Consider the following 21,157-nt stretch of genomic DNA (forward strand, 5'->3'; position numbering starts at 1 on the left):
CACAGGTGAGAGAGAGAGAGAGAGAGAGAGAGAGAGAGAGAGAGAGAGAGCAGGTGAACTGACAAATTATGTAGGTGGTTTGTCATCCACTCCCACTTTCACAACTTGGGAAACTAATGGTCCTATGAGAGAGAGAGAGAGAGAGAGAGAGAGAGAGAGAGAGAGAGAGAGAGAGAGAATTTTTTTAAACTGGGAGGGCATGTGGGCAAGGTCTCTATAAGAACATAAAAATCCCCTACCGCTAAATGTCATACTATACTCTTTTCACTCTAACCTGGCCTGGAAGTGCCATCTCTCCAACTTAAATGCTGAGTTCTGGCAAGAGGCTATCAGTAGAACATCATGCTAGTCACGAAGAAGCGCTATGGAACAGGAAGTAGAACCGTTAGCATTGTTTTAAAGTCACCGAGCTACGTGAAAAAAGCTGCGGAATGACTAAAAATTGGGCCAAGTTAAATTGAAAGGAGGATAACCATAAATATAGTTAGAATTTTAATGGCCGCGTTTTCTTCCCGACAGAGATGGGATGGGTGCTGGGGAGAAATCCAAATCTTCTGCCAAACTTCATCACTCTCGCCAAGCAGAAGGTGGCGGCCCCGCTTTCCCTCCAGCCCAGCAACTTTGTACGCACTGTGCCAAGCTGTCCGCAGTAATAGAGGCCCGAGTATACTACCATGATTTCAATGGCACAGAAGAGGAGTTGTAAAATAAATCGCTTACGAAGGGTTGTTAGGTATGATTAAAATGACACAGAAGAGGAGGTATAAAATAAATCGCTTACGAAGGGTTGTTAGGTATGATTAAAATGACACAGAAGAGGAGGTATAAAATAAATAGCTTTCGAAGAAGTGATAGGTATGATTTAAATTGACAGAAGAGGACGGTAAGGAGTAATGGGCAAAATCGACTATGACGAGGTGTTAGGATGGCTTAAATTACACAGAAGAGGACAGTAAAGAGTTATAAAATAATTCGATTACGAAGAGGTGTTAGGTATGATTTAAAATGACACAGAAGAGGGAAGTATGGAGAAATAAAATAAATCGCTCAAGAAGAAGTGTTAGGTATGATTTAAATGACATAAAAGAAGACAGTAAGGAGCAATGAGCTCAATCGCATACGAAGAGGCGTTAAGCGGCTTCCTCATCGTTTCAAAGGCGCCCATCATCATCCGAGAAGAGGGCCCGGTCTCTGGCAGCATTTCATCAGCACTAATTTTCACCACAGGGCTCAATAATAATCCTTTGTATCTTATTTCCGCAATCAGGGATCAACAAACGCACTTACGCTTAATTCACCGTCGTAACTCAGGTTTAGATTTGCAGCAAAAATTAGTAGGCTGTTGAATCCTCCTCTCGATCTTCTTTTCTAACGTCGCACCAAATATATAAGTGTTTTCTGCAGGATGATCTGGGGAAGGAGTGGCGGGAAAATCCGTTGTCTCCTTCTTCCTCTAAAAATATATCCAAGTAATGACACTGAATCGACTGAAACTAACCCATGCTTTATTACGTGTTTTATTCGTCACTACATGCTGGTAGGTGCCTGCGATCACCATCCACTCACTTAATGTAGTGCTGCCTACTTCACCTACCTTTACCATTCTTTTTCCCTGTTTGTCCCTCTTCATGACATTATTTATTACATACTTTATTCATCATTTTATTTGTTTTTCCTCATGTTTTATTCATTATCTTTATTTACTCACCACGAAGGCGCAATAAGGGAAGGATTTGGCGCGCAACTGTGTAATATTTCTCTGCCGCTGAGCTAAGTGTAAAAAGCCACAGAAGGGTAAGGGTCGGGCTGCCATCTTACTTATGTTTTGTTGTTATTGTTATTGTTGTTGTTGTTATTGTTATCTTTATTGTTGTTATTGTTATTGTTATTATTGTTATTGTTTTTGTTATCAGTATTGATGTTGTTATTGTTATTGTTATCATTATTGTTGTTGTGTTATTGTTATCATTATTGCTGTTATTGTTGTTATCATTATTGTTGTTACTGTTGTTGTTATTGTAGTCTCCATTGTTGTTATTGTTGTTGTTATTGTTATCATTATTGTTGTTGCTGTTGTTGTTATGATCATTATTGTTATTGTTGTTGTAATTGTTGTCATTATTGTTGTTATTGTTGTTGCTGTTGTTGTTGTTGTTGTTAGTTATCATTATTGTTGTTGTTGTTGTTGTTGTTAGTTATCATTATTGTTGTTATTGTTGCTGTTGTTGTTATTGTTGCTGTTGTTGTTATTGTTGCTGTTGTTAGTTATCATTATTGTTGTCATTGTTCTTGTTGTTGTTGTTATCATTAGTATTGTTATTGTTGTTATCGTTATTTTTATTGTTGTTGTTGTTGTTGCTATTGCTATCATTATTGTTCTTATTGTTGTTGTTGTTATCATTTACTGTTGTTATTGTTGTTGTTATCATTGTTGTTATTGTTGTTATTATTGTTATCATTATTATTGTTATTGTTGTTGTTGTTGTTATTGTTATCATTATTATTGTTGTTGTTGTTATTGTTATTATCATTATTGTTGTTATTGTTATTGTTATCATTATTGTTGTTATTGTTATTGTTGTTTTTTACTCACCACACAATTTATAATGATGGGAAATATGATAATAAAAATAAAGAACTGTTAACTTTGCCATTTACACGTTTCAGTGCCAGATCCTATACTGTCACCATCCATTCACTCGATGTAGCGCTGCCCTCCGGTGACACTACACTGAGTGACAGGCCAAATGATCTCTTGAAACCAGGAAAAAAATACGTGTAAGGGTTTATATCAGACGAATGGTTGGGGTGTACTGCTCGCCTAATGCTACTCAGGAACGAGGGAGGCTGGTCACCCTTGCCTTCAATGCCGGAACTGAGTAGCCTAGCCTCTGGGTCCTACGCTCCTGATGAGGCTCACACACACACACACACACACACACACACAAACATTCATTATTCTCTCTCTCTCTCTCTCTCTCTCTCTCTCTCTCTCTCTCTCTCACACACACACACACACACACACACACACACACACAGCTCCGGAGGTTCCCTAGTAGTGGAGAGGTTAATGAGTACAGTACATACACATCTTTAGACAGGAAATAAATAAAAACATAAATAAATAAATAAATACATAAAAAGATAGATAGACAGAGAGATAAACAGATAGATGGAAAAATAGATAGACAGATAGATAAATAGACAGAAGGAAAAAAAGAACAGAAGGAAGAAAAGTTGCCCAAGGAAAGGAACACTAAAAAAGAATTATGTTAATGAGTGCAACATAGTAGAGTGAAGAGAAAACAGGTCAAAGGGTCAGCTGTGAAGAAGAGAAGTTTCTACGCAAGGCATGCAACGTACTCTCTCTCTCTCTCTTTCTTTCTTTTCTTCTCTCTCTCTCTTTCCTCTTTTCTTTCTCTGTCTGTCTCTGTCTCTGTCACTGTCTGTCTGTCTCTCTCTCAAACACACACACACACACACACACACACACACACACACACACACACACACACACACACAGGGTAGACATGCAGTTATGATGATGATGATAATGACATAATTTCCTGTTTTTTAGCAACCTGCCGTACCATCACATTATTTCCAACAACACACATGATTTACGATGGAAAATGGTGAAGAAACAATGCCGTTTCCGCATTTTCTCCTCCTCCTTCTCCTCCTCCTTCTCCTCCTCGTCCTCCTCCTCGTCGCCCTCCTCCTCCTCCTTCTTCTTCTTCGTCATCATCATCATCTTCTTCTTCCTCCTCCCCCTCCTCTTCCTGCTGCTGCGCCTCTTTCTTCTTCCATTAACTCAGGGACGGTTATCCTGTGCGTGCTTTGGCCATTGTAACGCCATCAACTCGGCACATGGCAAAAAAAATGGAGAAAGTTTGACTGCGCTTACATATAAAGGAAGAGATTTGACTGAACGCACACCGCCAGTTGAAGCGAGAGAGAGCAGGCGGGAAAGCAGATTCGGTGCGTTGGGGGTATGTCACGGAGGAGCCGAAGTAACAGCCCTAAGTTGTCTTGTTTGTAGTGAGGTAAGAACATTTTTATATTCCTTTCACACTAACTTGGCCTAAATTTGTCACGAAAGCCGGCGAGAAAGAAAGTTCAGAGCGTCTGGGAATGTCACGGAGGAGCCGAAGCAGTAAGAGGCTTAGGCTGTATTGTTCGTGCTGAGGTAAGGAGTGTTCTATACTCTTTTTATCTTAACTTGACCTAAAATTGCCACGTTGCCATCTTGAGTGCTGAGTTGTAACATGAGATGAGCGCTAAAATATGTTGCTAGTCACGAAGAAGTGATATGAACAAGAAGAAACGTCTATACTTTTTTTTTTATTCTAACTTTGGTCTAAAATTGTCACATCTCCATCTTGAATGCTGAGCTGTAACATGAGTTGAGCACTAATGTATGTTGCTAGTAACGAAGAAGTGCTATGGACACGATGTAAGGCTGCAGCACTGTCTTTTCCTGCCACTGAGCCACGTGAAATAAGCTGCATAAGGACGAATATCTGGGCCAAGTTAAGGTGCAAGGATATAGTGATAAAATGTATATAACACGTGAATAGACAAAGTTTAGAACAAAAACAAAATAACAGAGGACGGTTATCGGGGTTACCCAAGAAGAACAAGAAGAAGAAGCAACAACAACAACGACAACAACAACGACAACGAAGAAGAAGAAGAACAACAACAACAACAGAGCAGAAGATTATGAAGAAGACCAGCAAGTGTTCCCCTGACGATGAGAGGGTTAACAGCGACAACATTAACCTCCTCAGGCTCCTACAACAAGCCAGCCACAGCTTAAAATCGTCTGGTCTTACAGCAACTGGAAGTACATTGGTGTTACTCCGACTCAAGGACGATTATTGGTGACCTTGCTATCGCCTTGATGGTGCTAGGACTTGGGTGCACCCGAATCGCCTGACGTTTGCTGGAATGAAGAAATGATGTTATCCCCGCCAAACATGCATGCAACAGGCCAACTCTGGAACTGTCTCCCTCCGTCTGTACTTCCTACAGCCTATGACCTCCAGTCATTTAAACGCAGTGGGTCCAGGCATCTGGAAATGAACGGATCTTGAATTTGGCTATCTATTATCTTGTCTTTACTTTTTTTTGAGGGAGAACAATCTTGCGGGCTTCTGATGTCGGTTCCTCCTTCCTTGCACAAAAAGGGGGAGGGGGGTGAATGGTAACACCCTCAGGTTTACATGACTCAATTTTGTCTGTAGTTTCCAGGGAGTTTTGTCTTTTAGTCCCGTGGATGTGACAGAAAACGTTAAGAGAAATACATTTAGGTGTGCTGGCCATGTGGAGAGGATAGAGTGAAAGACTAACTAGTGGAGTGTGTGGGTGGTGTGGCGAGGGGGAGACCGAGGATGAGATGGAGGAATGGAGTAGAGAGGTATAGAGAGAGGGGGTGTGAGCTAGGGGGAGACCATAGGACAAATCGCCACCATGTCGCTCTGTCCCCTGTCATTTCGCTGCCCTCCCCCCACCTTATACCATCCCTCTCATATACCTCTCTACTCCATCCCTCCATCTCATCCTCGGCCCCCCCTCCACTCTCTCTACCTTCCACCTCACTCACAAACACACTCCTAGTAATTCTCTCACTAACCATCCTCTCCACATGGCCAAACTACCTCAATGTATTTCTCCTAACGCTTTCTATCAAAACACTGTCACGTACCTGTATTCCTTTCCAGACGAGTCACACACACAAGAACACGAGAGACTTTGGGCATCTCCACTTTATAAGAAGAAATCGAGAGGACAGGTAATCACCATGAGCCACAGCCCCTCCCACCTCCTGCTGCTGCTGGTGATACTGGCTTTTCTCGAAGGCACAGCAGCGCAAATGGCATTCTCTGGTGATTGCCCGCCTGTCAATCCAATGGCGAGCTTCGAAGTATCAAGGGTAATTTTTCCCTCTTTTATATGTTCATGTCCATACCTTCACACTAATTAATTTACCTGTATACAGTGACAAACTTAGGGTGACCAGGTGTTTAACACGGTCCTTAAACTACACCAAAAAGTCTTAGGATTTCGCCCGCCGCGTTTCACTGTTTCTTTGTGTCTAAAATGAAAGCAAACACTAGCTAACTAATCCTCTGGCAATTGGAGGCATATCATCGCAACTTCGCCAAAATCCAATCAGTCCAAGCCACATTTCCCGGGATACTGTTCACAAAGTTTGAACACTGCTTGCCAACTTTATTTTGAGATATTTTGGTAACAGACAGACACACACCCAGAAGCAGACCACACTAGGCGGGCGATAAACGCTCTTTGGCTTAATAAACATAAAATGAGAATCGTTGTTTGGGGGAAATTAACGTATCTGCCGCTCCAGTAGCGCCAGGGCTGGAATCGTGGTGCAGCTACCTGGCACCCATAACCTCAGGTGTGTGGGCTTGGGCTGGCGTTCTCGTAGGAAAAGCAAGCTCCCTAACACTACTTCTTTGGCATTTTTTTTTTTTTTTTTTTTGAATATCGCTGGTTTGAGAGACAGGCAGGAATGAAGCAGCATTGGCTGGTATTCCCTAACACCTCTTCTTTAGCGATTTTTTAATGGATATAGCTGGTTAGTATATTTTTGTATGCTATTCATGCAGAGTCTGACGATATTGGAAGGATCTATATATAACATAGAAGACGACAATAAGGTGTAATAAGCAAAATAAATCACTTAGGAAAATGTGTTAGGGAGCTGCCTTAACCGACAAGAATACGGATCTTGATGTTGAAAGCCACCGACGTGCCACTTCTGCAGCTCAGATACTAAGCGTTCGTAGCGCAGGATTTGATGCGACTTAGTTATGAAGTTCGAATGAGTCTCCTTTTCTTAAAAAGTTATTTATTTATAGCAGACAGAACTGCACCGACTCCCTATCTACCTACAGCCAGACGCCTTAATTCTGTAAGGGGCAGCCACCAACAAATTGTCCCCGTATCGCTCAGTCCACTGTCATTTCGCTGCCCTCCCCCTAACTTATACCGCCTTCTCTCATATACCTCTCCACTCCATCCCTCCATCTCGCCCTCAGTCTCCGCCTCCCTCTCCCCCCTCCTCGCCCCTCCACCTCACTCATACACACTTCTAAGTCTCTCACTCTCCATCCCCCTCAGCTTACAACCCCCCTCCCTCATATACCTCTCTACCCCATCCCTCCTTCTCATCCTTGGTCTCCTACCCCTCCACCTCACTCACAAACACTCACTCCGACAATCGTATTAAGCTACTGTTACATGAAATTCAACGAGTCTTTGTTATAGGGTAGAACTTAGTCTCCTTGGTTACTAGAAAAATTTGCCTCCCATCAAACTACACGTGGCCATATACCAAGGTAAAAGGGATTAGGGATCTGTATCAGTGAGAAGTGTAAACGATTCATCCTGAGTACACCTGGCCATCATTTCAGGTGAAGATGGTGAAGAATCATCATTAATTTGGAAAACGTGGTCATAGTCCAATACAGGTTATACAAAAAATAAGTTTTGTTCATTGGTTCAAAACAGGTTATATAAAAAATAAGTTCTGTTCATTGGTTCATAAATTCACAGGTATCTGTCCACGTCTCATCCCTCACATCACCAAGCCAGCACCTCCAGTTTGCCCTGACCCCCACTAAGAACACCAGATCTCTAGGCTTATCCCACAACACTGGGCTGTGTGCCAGAATACCATAACATGCTTCATACAATCAACAAAATTGGCACATTGATTCACCGGTAGCACTGGAATGTTAACAGACACTTTGTTAAGGAGTGACTAGATTTACTTACAGTTCCTGGGTCGGTGGTACGAGTTGCAGCGTTCCACTGTGCTGTCCCAGAATTTGGCCGGAAGATGTTGGACAACGGACTACCAATTCACCTTTCCCCGTGGTTTCTTCACTACCGTCACTTGGGTCGGCCTTCTGTGAGTTGTATTTGTTTTTAATCTAAACATTGGTTGGGACTGTAATAAAAATGCATGCAATTGTACAGTACATTGCCTGAACTAGACTTTAAACAAAAATAGTCATAGGACATGCCGGACCTACAGTCTGTTAGAGACTATGATTTTCATCTTCAAAGTGTATTATTATATTTAATATGCAGCAGTTTGTAAATGGAGTCTAACTACAGTACTGCCCAGCATGCACTGGCTACTCAGTAATTCAGTCTTATACAGGGCAGCTACCGTTACTTACTAAAGATAATTATTTATAAAGCATCTAAATCCTTTGCTGGTAACAGGAGTTTTTGCATACCTGTCTGGCTCTTAGGAAAACCATGTGGCAGTAAGTATATTAAAATTCGCGTGGTAGTAGCGGTAAGACTATATACAGAAACTGGAAGTAACAGTAGCATATCTCTGTTGTTCAGAGGCACTACACCGTCCCTTGAAAACGACATCGTGTTTGACATCACCTTTCCTGGCCGAGTGAGCTATGACGCTGCACCTCCTCTCTTCCCTTGTGAGTTGTCCAGTCTTTACAGTATTGTTGTGCTGAAACAGACAGGGTTGTCCATATATAACCATCCACTTAGTTATTATACAAACAATATATCAAATCAGTTATGTCCTATCATCCTACGTCTCCCTAGCATGCATTCCCATCCTATCTAATACCAAGTACAACTACAGTACTTCACAGACCACACAGAACATTGGCACATTACATCTCAGTATCATTAAGTACATGTGAATTGATGACCTATATTGATTCAGCATTAAAACACTGTAAATGTCATGAAAGAGAATATCATGGAGTAGTATGCATAATAAATCGCCTAAGAAGAAGTGAAACGAAGCCTTCTATATGATCTAGAATATATCATAATCCTACTTCGTCTCGCCGTCAACCAGTCTTTAAGGGGGAGTACTGGATCCTGGACACTGATTACGATAACTACGCCCTGATCTGGCAGTGTCATGAGACGATCACAGGACACTCAGGTAAGTCTTCAGGCAGGTGTGGTTACAGTTTATACGTCATTCACAGTTATGAGGAAAATACCCATAAACTGCGAGTTACCTCTGTTACAACCCTAGTGTTTCGTACGTACGTCAAGAACGACGGGTAGACAAGCCAGGCGGTTAATTAAAGGGAGATGAAAGCTGAGGTACACTGCGATTTTTCTCTCCCACGTTAACTCTGTCCTTCACTCACTACTACTCGTTCATTGGCTGACTAACACTCGTCTACTGACTGACTGCTCCGTCCTTCACTGATTACCCTCACTGACTCACTGTCACTGATTCACTGACTGTTCACTGACGAAAAACTAAACTCCCACACACAACTCACTCTGGCTATCTAATTGTCTTTGGGGCAGGATGGTCTCTGTAAACACTCCTACCAGTAGCATACAGTCCAGAACGTTCACGAGCCTAGTAGAGAACATACATTTTCTGAATGTTGCTTATTGCTGCTGAAAATTTGCACACCCATATTGCAAGCCGCAGTTTACAGATTAACGTTTTTTCGGTCTGGTGACGTTACCATCCAGATACTGTTCATCTTCAAGGAGACTTCTTAAACGGAGCGATAGGTGTAGCCTAGCCGTCATTGATACCGTGCCTTTGTTGCAAAAGATCTCTGATCCCAATCTGAATAATCTGAGGATGATGAAAAAAATAAAAAGTGAATATATATATGGTTATTAGAGTGTTATATTACCGTACCTTCCTTATGTTAAAATCTTCCATGGAAAGAACAAAGTTTTCAAGGCCTCAGCTTCTGGTCTCCTCTTCCTGCATAATTTTTTTTTCCTAGTAAACATTTAACTCGCTAGGAAAAAAGAAAAGTGGGATACCAAGCTATTGTCTATTGTTCCAAGACCTCTTCAGGAAAACAAACGAGGGCTCAATATTTCACTTAGAGTAAGTTATGCTTCATATGATAAATCATGCATATTTGTGATTTATTCAAACTTCATAATTTAACCCTTTTACTGGAGATGATGCTCTAGCGCCTTTTATTCAGGTTAATAAGAGATTATTTTCTTCACAGAAGTGAATTCCTAGCGGACAGAGACTTCAAAAATTACCCTAACTAGCCATTCCACTACCACTGGTACACTAAGAATATTATTTAGGCTGTAATTCTGCTGTAAAAAAGTATCTGTATGGCTGTATTGTGGTCACCACAGACGTATAGCAATGAAGCTTGGACTCTGTTGAAAGGACACAAGAGTGAGAGCAGTGGAAATGAGTTAGATGAGAAAAGCATGTGGAGTTACGTGGAGACAGAAGACATGTAGGGAAGTAAATGAGTAATGCAGTATTGATGTAGAAGTGATTAAAAGTGTTAACAAATACAGTACAGTACTGTACTGTAAGATCGTTTGGCTACGTGGAGAGAATGGAAAACGAGACTGACTAGAGAGTGTATGTGAGTGAGGTGGAAGGACAGACCATGGATGAGATGAAGGGATGGAGTCCAGGAGTAGAGATATATGAAGGAGGGGGTGTGAGCTGGGGGGAGAGCAACCAAATGGCAGAGAATAGGGTGACGTGGAGGTGAATCTGGTTATGACCACCTATGGGATTAAGGGGTCTGACAATAGGTGGATATAGTTAGAATTCTCTTGTCAAATCATACCAGCCCGAAGGTTAATGGCTGCCTCTCCTACCCTGCAGAGATTGGTTGGTTTTTAGTGAGAGATCTCGCTAACCCGCCGGCCAACGTTGAAGCGATCAAGAACAGAAGACTAATTTCCCCCCTCAGCTTGCGGGGAAGTGACCTTGTTGCCAATGACATAACCAACTGCCCGACATAATGTTACTCCAGATGGTATGATTTGATACAACTAAGTCTTTTATTCATTCTTGCCAGAGGGTGTTTTAGATGGTATGGTCATGTGGAAAGAATAGATATACAGTAAATTGGGTGATGAGAAAGGTAAGTCATTCGTCCATCCTTAAAACTGTTTAGTATAGGGTGTGGCCTGTAAACAGTGGTCCACTAGAAGCTCATGTGGCAGTATCTTGAATGTTATGAGTATGGCTCAGTTGGCTAGTGAGGGCGCGGTTGTGGTTTATGTAGTAGAAAATGATTTAAAGATGCAGGATAGATACTGATAACACTGAGTCGTCCCCACAACACACAAGAAATTGCCTGGCACAATGGACGTGGAGCATTGCATGTAGGCTACCCTGTGCAGTATTTAAATTAAGTAGTTGCTGATAAATTAACATATTCAAGCTCTGTGTTTTGGGAGTGCTGTTGTGCTTTTCACCCCTCAGCCATGAACCAGAAGCATGTTCCACTTAAAGGTGCTTCAATTGTAAGTAGCATTTTGCCTGCACACATCCTACAGCTTGAGGTTATTCTTGCCGGCTTAGGGGGATTCTTAGAACCTCTTTCTCAGTTACTTATCTTGAATGATACACCTCAGTACTTTTAATGCTACTTATATCTTTGCCCTACAGTAAAGCCTCCCAAATCCAAACACCAGATTCCCCCAAAATACGCTATTTCAAAATATTATTTCCTGCTTTTGAGTGCTGTTGATATTAACTGTCCGCACACAATAACTGCTACCTTGAAGATGAATTATATTTGTGGACAGTTACATGAGATGATATACTGTACAGTATTACTGTTATAAAGTACTTCCCAGGTGTCCGACAGCAGGGTGCAGGGATTAGCATGGAGGTTAGGCCTTGGATGGATGCCACGTGTCCACCCGATTAACAGGGGCACCATTGTAGGCTCCACATAATCCAGTTATTTGGCTATATGGTTACCATTCAGTGTTGCAAATACCTTCCTGAGTTACATGAAACCATTTGGCTTGTCACTCAGTGTAGAGCCACCTGAAGTAGCAAGAAGATTTATAGTAAAAGAAGGATGAGAGAAATAAAGAGAACACACACACAAAAAGAATGACAGACATGAAGGAAGAGGTAGGCAGCATTACATCGTGTGTGGATAATTGGCACCCCCGCCTACCACCAGGATAAAATGCAAAATAATGTTATGTCCTCGGGTTAAAGAAGTTCATGTAGGAAATTATAGGAGTTGCCTGTGGAGCAGAAGGGCCCGGATAATGAATAAATGAATGGATGCATGACCCACTCCACTGGATACTCTTATGATAGTTTCTCCTGCTTTTATGTGTTGTTTCAGTGTCCTGTGTATTTAGTTTCCTGTTTGTGTGTCCTGTATATATAGTTTCCTGTTTGTGTGTCCAGTGCATTTAGTTATCTGTTTGCGTCCTGTTCATTTAGTTTTGTTTGTGTCCTGTGCATTTAGTTTTGTTTCTGTGTCCTTTGTATTTGTTACCTATGTTTCTGTGGTCTGTCTACTAATGTATTTATTGTACCTTATGTTCTTGCTTTTGTTACTCCAACTCAGTTATTTATAATAAAAAATACAATTATGATAATTGAAGAGAGACTGCTTAATCTTGCCATTCACACATTTCAGGGCTGAAACCTCTATTTGGTTTGAAAGGTACTACTGTCATGATTAAAAGCATGTCAATAATGCCATGCTGGCTGTGGCGGTCATGTGTGGTACATGAAATACTTTTGTGACAATGTGAAGCACACGTCCATCCATCCATCATCCAATCCTGTCACCCCATAAGGAGCGTAAGAACCCGGGGCTAGACAAGTTGGTCCTGACATTTAAGATGGGAGCAAACAAAATATTGGAAGAAAGATTACTCTCTGTTTGGGGAGGAATGAGAAATATGGCAGGATACACTGTTGACAAGGGATTATCAATGAGCTTCATCTTATGACAGTATTGTATGTGTTGGCTTTAATTCACCAGATGATATCTGTTCATGCTAAACGATCTCTGGCAACATGTGTTAAATTCCTTTACTTTGCAAGAATTTTGACCACATCTTGTTCGTAAGTCTATCACTTGGTCATCTACACACCATATGCAAACTCCTAGATCTCTTCAGTCAATTTTTACCCAGCATTCACTCTATATCCAAATGACCTCAGAAAAACTACATGTCAAATCAACATGAATGAAGGGAAAACAACATTACAATTATTTAAATAATTTATTCCTATGTACAAATGTATTTTACCAACAACCATGAACAAAAACTCAACCAACATTCAGTTCCATCTCACAGTAGGAAAGTCACAAGTGGAAGTTGTAACTCCATGATATCTTCTATACAAGGAGTTCCAACATGTACTCAAGTTCGTGATACCTTCTACACAAGGAGTTCCAACATGTACTCAAGTGTTACAAACTCACACAGTAAATACAGTAGAGTTAATTCTATGGTCAGAGCTTCAAACTGTAAAGATGTTCGGTACAGAGCTCTGGCATATAAGGATACCGTAACCAACATGAAACAATGCTTGACTCAAGGAGCTCGGATATGAAAAGGTGCTTGACTCTAGAAACCCAAGAGTGTTTCTACAAGCTATGACAAGGAACAATGCCTCACTCAAGGAGCTCAGACTTGTAACAGTACTTGTATTCAAAAGCTCCAATATGAAATAATGCATGACTCAAGGTTGTCAAATATGAAAAGAATTGTTGATTCTAGAAGCTTCAATATATAACCAAAATCACCACCAAAAGCTCGGGTATACTAGGAGCTCTTGCCCCTAAGTTGTCAGTACTTGAAGCTCCAACACGTATGGTAGCAATACTTGACAATGACTTCACCATTCTGTACATGGAGCACCCAACCTGCTCTAGTGTGCGCTGTATATACAATTTGAACATTTGCAAAAGCAGGTCACGGAAGGCAACAACCCTAAAATATTAGACATGCAAGGCTGGGTGCATCCAGACACAAAATGGCTCCCTTGTCTTCCACCATCACATCTATTCCAGGATCCAGACAAGCACTCTGAACACAGGTGATGTTACCAAATAATTTTCTTCAACTTCGGAATGGACTTTATAAATGAAAGAGCATTTTAATGCTATATCTAACTCACCCAATTCAAGGTCTAGCCTAGGATGACTGAAATCATCAACATATGGTAAGAATAAAATAACAATGACGTGCCTAACCTCAATATGCTGAAAAATAAACTTATTGTACAATCTTTTTCCCGTTACAACTGTGACTTGCTCTTTTGGGAAAAGACGAAGGCAATAGTACCAAATCTCCCCATGTCGCTTGTTGTTCTTGCAAAATCATATCTTAATTAGGATAAGAAAATCATAGTAAGTTAGTCTGTGTTTCTCCGTCCAGATCACCAACTTGGATGATGTGACATACATTTCACTTCAGCACCAAAATATGGAATAAACACAAAATAGATATGCTTCAGTGAAATTACTGCAGTTTATCACTGTCAGCTGTGCTCACAGTCAGTATGCAAAAAACAATATAACATTCTACACCTACACAATCAGCCAGAACTTGAACAATAACAAAACTGTGATATATATATTGTTTTTCCCCCCAAAGGATGGATGGGTCAAATCAGTGTTTTCCACACTGAGGTATCACACAATTTTACACTACAGAGTCACTATTCATTCAACTTATGTATTTAAATGCAGTGCCCTTAATTTAGTTACATCAGCTACATACGTAGTCCCCTTAACTGAGTTGAAATTAAGTACCGACATTCATGTACCGTACATCTTAAATACAAATGACTGACTCTGGGATGTTACTTTGTACCCTCCCCATCTTTCAGAAAAATGGCCCAACATCACAAGCTGGATTCAGATGAGACAATCAATAATTTTATAGTTGCAACTCATTATGCATTATGCACTCCCCATGATGCCCCATATTAACTTATCAGACTTTTGAGTGTGTGTGAGGCTCGTGTAGTAACAAGACAATGTTGCATTATTTACAAGTTAGCCAGGTGTTACTAAAGCCCATATCCTAGGTGACAAAAGAGGCTAGATAGCTCTTCTTATTTCCAAATTTATTATGCGAATTACACTGAAATTCCCCTGTGAACTAATACCATTATATCAACATAATCTGACAAATATCACGGTACTTACGTATAACAAGCAGAATAAATCATTAAAGAAGAGGCATTGTGAAATCTCCAAGTCACTTAAAATAAGACCACAAGACCAGGTTGTCTTCCCGATACTCAAGGATTGCCAGAGATGAGAGAACCGCTGTTTTTCTAAGTAAGCCGAGCTAAGTAGCAGAGTGTAAGGTGTCAAAGTGTTACCTTCCCTAGGTGATAAGTATAGTTTATTCACTTTAACTTGGCAGAGCTTTTTATATTTTTGCTCCATTGCTTGTAATTCAATGTCAGACCAAAACACAACAAGGGCCCTGCAACCTTTCCACAGCACTTTTTCATGACTAGAACCTTATTCTAGTATTAATCTCCTATTATAGTTATGCATTCATGATAGAGAGATGGCAATTTTACATCTAGTTAAAGTGAACTGAGCAGACAGGTAATCACCAAGGAATCATACTGGAGGCAATAACATAAGTAAGACCACAAGCCAATGGATACCTGGGTACTGGGAAGTCTACTGTCAACCTCACATATGTCAACTACACCCCAGCTCTACTGTTGTGTTGTCTGGCATCCTCACAGCTTCCACAGCAGCTTGATGGCATTGATGATGCCAACGTCGGTGTAGATGAAGTAGCAGAGACCCCCTAGCGTGAGGAAAGACAACCCATATACCCCAGCCACCGCTATCTTGGGGATCACCTTCCCGAATATGCTCGGACGAACGTAGTCAACCACAATTGCCTCAATGCCCCTGCAAAATGTTCAATCATTAGTTTCATCATCATTGCTTTTCTTCATTGCCACTGATATAACAAGCTGGAAACACTGCTGAATTATACAAACATTCCTAAATTTCCTATCCCCTGAAATAAGAGTAAACTGCAGAAGGAGAACAGCTTGCCATCCACCAAATTCACAGCCAGATGAGCAAGGGACCACAACAGTAACATACCAAGGATCTTCACTCATTCCCTATCTTCTTTATTCAGTGCATTCCTCTTCAGTCTCATTCTTTACAGGCTTGAATACCTACAGACCAAACAGTCACATTCGTTTTCTTGTTAATAAATCTAATTATTATATCAAGGTATGCTTCTGGAGGCTTAACTGATGTATGCATGATTGTGCTGCCCATTTCACTGGGGAAGTTGTTTAATCTTTTTTACTTCTTTTCATGTACCTGGTTTGGTATCCTATGTGACCCCATCTTCAGACCAGGTACAAAGGGGGAGAATGAGAATAATGATAATACATTTTTAAGTGAAAATCTGTGTAACATACAAAAATTATTAACATGCCATATGCAGAAACACACTGGAAAGGAAGAGATATATACATTTTTAAGTGAAAATCTGTGTAACATACAAAAATCATTAACATGCCATATGCAGAAACACACTGGAAAGGAAGAGATATATACTAGAGAACCTCTTAATGCAATAAGACAACCCTGAACCAGCATGAATAAGTTTAAAATCATGTGAAGGAAGTTTTACAAAGACTGAGTGGAAGATGGGTCCCTCCATCTCAATATTACTTTAAACAGTACTTACTCTTTAAATAATGGAACAGCAAAACATACACATCAATACCAACATGCCAATCATAAAAATAAATTGGCAAGGAAGAGGCATCAGGGAGCTTCTTATGCTGATAATACAACATGCTCTTATTTTACGACAGGGATGCGTTTTTCAAACTGACTATGTACCGGTATACCTAATTTAGCATTGTACAGGCAAGAAAAATGAAAATATAATGAAAAAGCACACATCACAGCAATCATTAAAAAAATAAAATAAATAAAATAAAATAAAATGAAAAGGTCCAAAAGTCTTATTCATCGTATTAGCAAACAATCATATAAAGAGGGTGTATGTCCTTAACCACCGGGGATTAGTGCATACCAGTGAGTGTGTACTGTCAAGGAGAGTGCCAGGAAGTACTCAACCCCAGGGTGCGGCACTATCACAGCAGCTGGTACAGCGGCCAGCAGCACCACAGCCAGGATGCGTTCGGCTGTCCAGTGCAGTACGTGGTCGTGGCCAGCCTGCTCCACCTCAGGGGCTTTCTTGCTCACTGGAGACACACTGAAGTGATTTGCCTGTAGAGGGAAATAAAATCTGAGGCAGAACATCGAGGAAACTGTTCTCAGCATTTTGTACAGATAATCTTCACATAACTGTTTCCATCATAACACCTTCATCCTGTAAGGGGTGGCCACTAACAAACTGCCTCCATGTTGCTCTGTCCTCTCCAATTGACTGCCCTCCCTCCAACTCATCTCCCTCTCTCATATATTTCTCCATTCCACCCCTCCATCTTATTCTTGGCCTCCCACTCCACCACTCTCACACACACGGTTCTAGTCAGTCCCTCATTCTCCATCCTCTCTCCTCATGGCCAAACCATCTCAGAGTACAGGTATTTCTTTCTAATGGTTTCAATCAAATCCACCTCAACACCACCAAGTTCCATTAGTTCCTTATTTGTCTGTTTGCCTCCCCATGTAACTCTACATACTCCTCTTAACACCTCATAACTGTTTCACTGCCAATTTCATCTTTATTCATCATTATCCTCTTTCCTCATATAAAGATGAGCTAGGATAGGGTCCAGAATGCACGAGAACAGAAAACATGGTTAATGGAGATTTATTCAACAGCACAGCCAATGTGTACACAATGTAGTGCAATCTTTGGGTGATTCTACTACTGAGCAACAAGTCAAATGGCTTTACGTAACCCAGGAAACCACTTACTATGCTGGGTGGTAACCATATAGCCAAATGAATGCCTGTTGGTGTAGTGAGTTAAGGTACTCTGACAAGATTGGGCCCATAAAGATTTCCACCTGAAAGATGATTTGGGGTTACTGCTCAGATAATGCAGTTTAGGAGAAAATGATGCTTGTCAACCTGGACTGAGTAATATTGTCCAAGGTCCACATGCTCGTGTTTGGGCATAAAATGAATCGATGATATGTACATAACCACACAGACTGACAGATGGAAAGATTGATACAGTAACCATTTTGGTGATCTTGGTTGAAATCTAATTTTTGTTCATTACTATACAATGCATATCTACTTAATCATCAAAGTTAAATACTTCTTTTACTATATGTCAGTGGTTTTTTTTTCTCTCTCCCTTTCCCTTCCTCTCTGGATCCTACATTACCCCACACTAGTATGGGAAAAGAGGCACAGATGATGATCATGACTGGGCATACAGCTCTTGGTTACAGAAATTTACCCTTCAGCACATCTGACTATAACAACACATCTGTGTCTTGGAGCATACTGGTATTTAATAGCAACCACTACTGTATTCTCCCTCCCTCTCATGTATGGCACAAATCCTGATTCAGCATTATTTCAATTATACTGTATGAAGTTGATGAATCAACACCTATTACTGCATTGCATAGAGATGTTCATGATCCATTTTTACATTTAAAAATGATTGTTTCTCATGCATAGTAGTTGTACCAGTAGACCAAACCCTAGAGTGAAACTGAGATGAAGATGGTTGACTCCAAGTTGCCCTTTCCCTGCAGTCCACCATCGCCTTTCAGGGTAGGGGGAGGGAGCTGAAGGACATTTGTACAGCCAGATGCTAGAAAGCCTCCTGTGCCCAAGAAAATAACATCCTAAGAGTTAGTTTTTCACCTGATGGGAATGGGCCACTACAACACCTGTATTGTTAAGGTGTCAAGAAACAGGACAAGGTACAAACTGTTCTCCTTTGTTTCTTGTCAAACTAACCCTCCAGTCTGACTACATTTGTCCACTGATCCAGCTAAAAAAAGATCAGGGACAAGCTAGTCAAAATAACCCTCCAGTCTGACTACACTTGTCCGCTGACTGAGCTGGAAAACATTAGGGATAGTTTGTAGACAAATAAGGCATAGTTGTGCAGTACTGTGGATTAGACCTGACCTGGTATGGTACAAGCGCCTGTGTTGTGTTAAGGTGCGGTGCCGGGGCAACCACCCGAGACGGCACCAAGTACAAGCCATTTAACCGCAGAGAACCAAATCGTTGACCAACTGTACCTGAGGAGGGAATGTTGTCTTAGCCTTGACACATTAGTCTTTTCACAATACTCTATTAGCCCTGCCACTAGAGTTCTTTCACCTTTACTCAGCCCTGCCTTTCATCCCTCTGCAGCTAATTTCCCAAAATTTGGTGGCATAAAAAGATAATACCACCGTGCACCAAAGCCAGATGGACATCATCTTAGAACCCCATTTTTGGCATAAAATTATCCTCATCAGTGCAGATTTGTCTTAAATTTTTGTAACCTAATTAATTCAAACTTATCTAACCTGATTCATCCTAGCCTACTTTAACCTAACCAAACTTCTACTTTATGCATAAATCTAACCAAACCTATTCTAAGCTATTTTCCTTGTTTCTTAACAGATCCTCTTTATACTCAAAACACCCACTTCTGTACACCTTTCCAAATCCTTAAATCAATTAAAAGGCAGGTAACTTTTTTTTTTTCCCTCCAATATTTAAGGTGGCCCCAAACCTTGAAGAATACCCAAGTACAATATAGTGTCCAAAGATCTTTTCTCATGTCCACCCCTTTATGTCAGTAGCATTAAATAATATACAGGTATATCCAGGGCCATAGCCAGGATTTTGCTACGGGGGTGAGGGGAGGGACGAATTGGGATTGTCATTATTACTGCGACGTCTGCTTGGGAAGTAATAACAAATGTTCAGAGATAAATAGTAAAGGAAGACACCAAGGAAACAATAATTACGTGAGTAAATTAATACGTAATGTGATAATGGATTAATGTACATAAATAGATAAATGGTCCTGCAGTCACTGGGCGCTTTCCAAATGCCAACCGGGTGGAGTGAGTGTGATGGCTCCAGGTTTGGGGCCACAAAACGGACAACTGGCCATAGCAATCAAAACTACTGGTGCTGGCCTCCTCCCCTACCCTCACTGGTACCTTATGTCTCTTGAGATGGTCAAATTTTTACATAAATTACTGGGCGATTGAAAACTGTTCATTTCTCGATTGCGTCATTGGAACAGTTATAAACAATTATATTACTTCCTTAATATATAATTCTCAAGTAAACAAATTTCAGAGGAAATGGATGAATGACTCCCAATCATATTAAGAAGCAACATACTCCACATGCAAGCATGTCACGTAAGATAAAAGCTTACATTGCCTAGAAATCCCCCTGAGCGCCAACAGACCCGCCATGATGGAATCCGAATCTCAAGTGGGCATTCCAGCCTATAAAAAAATCGTAAATATTCATAATTAAAATAACTTTGAATTGTCCATGTTTCTAGAGAACAATTAGATCGTTCACGAAAATTCTAACGTTCCCATTTGCAGATAATCCTTTTTAAAGACTAATAAATTTCTGCTTCTTAGAAATAAGTTGCTATATCCCATATCTAACTGCAATCATCACACATATTTTAAAATGTTGAATATGATAACTTTAACATATCTATTTTTTGACATTTACTTTATTTCCGGGGAAAAAAAAAAAACAATGCCCATGTACCTCATGACCCTAAATAGGTGCCAAACAGTTGTGATCTTTCTCATTATTTCTCCATTCCATGTAAAAGTTCAAAACAATTATTACTCATATCTTTACTTTAGAATCTGTATATTTTATTGGACCGTATAACAATCTTAAGAAAGGTTATGGTAGTGTCTACATAATAGTATATAGTTGCCAGCTAAGTTTTTCCGAGATTTGAGCGGAAATTATGAAGGCTGTTCTAGCGAAGGCTCGATGAGTTATTATAGTAAAAGCTGATGGTTGTTAATGGTAGAAATGAGAAGAGCAATGGATGAGATAATAGTTTCGTGAGGGAAAAGAATATATGCAGTACGTTTCGAACAGGTAATCGGTTTAACCAAATTTGTGTATAGCTTATTTCATTTTTGAATATCTCTTCTTGACAAGGTCTGTGATCTATAACTAGAAATAGTTCAAACTTGTTTTCTAATATTTAATCAGTAATAATAAAAAATTTTAATCAGTGTGCGTTTGACACATTACTCCGCCTAGTAAAGTAGTTCGAATTAATCCTTCGATAAGCTTTATATTTAGTGGCACTGTGGTAGAAAATATTATACCCAACGTCAGTATTATTTGTGGTTTAAAGTTTCAATTAATTTTAATCTGCTTTATATAATTTC

General features: G+C 40.4%; 1 protein-coding gene across 1 annotated transcript; it reads right to left on the reverse strand.

The window, feature by feature from the left end:
- Positions 1-13,027: 13,027 nt before the first annotated feature.
- On the reverse strand, positions 13,028-20,207 carry SdhD (succinate dehydrogenase, subunit D). Its single transcript, XM_080266734.1, has 4 exons — positions 20,158-20,207; positions 18,900-19,015; positions 16,867-17,063; positions 13,028-15,710 (listed from the first exon to the last, which is right to left on the reverse strand). The coding sequence occupies exons 1-4, from the start codon at positions 20,195-20,197 to the stop codon at positions 15,533-15,535; spliced, it is 531 nt and encodes a 176-aa protein (XP_080122860.1). The 5' UTR covers positions 20,198-20,207; the 3' UTR covers positions 13,028-15,532.
- Between the last annotated feature and the right edge of the window lie 950 nt (positions 20,208-21,157).

This window comes from Coenobita brevimanus, chromosome 21, assembly GCF_032717465.1.
Source record: "Coenobita brevimanus isolate Jiangsu-jjx chromosome 21, ASM3271746v2, whole genome shotgun sequence".
NCBI lineage: Eukaryota > Metazoa > Arthropoda > Malacostraca > Decapoda > Coenobitidae > Coenobita > Coenobita brevimanus.

Bases quoted from the DNA above. Each gene is read 5' to 3' on its own strand.
- SdhD (XM_080266734.1), bottom strand. From the start codon at position 20,197: ATGGCGGGTCTGTTGGCGCTCAGGGGGATTTCTAGGCAAT. The intron at 19,016-20,157 runs GTAAGCTTTTAT...TTCCCTCCTCAG, and splicing joins CAGGGGGATTTCTAGGCAAT to GTACAGTTGGTCAACGATTT. The intron at 17,064-18,899 runs GTCAGGTCTAAT...TTCCCTCTACAG, and splicing joins AGGCGCTTGTACCATACCAG to GCAAATCACTTCAGTGTGTC.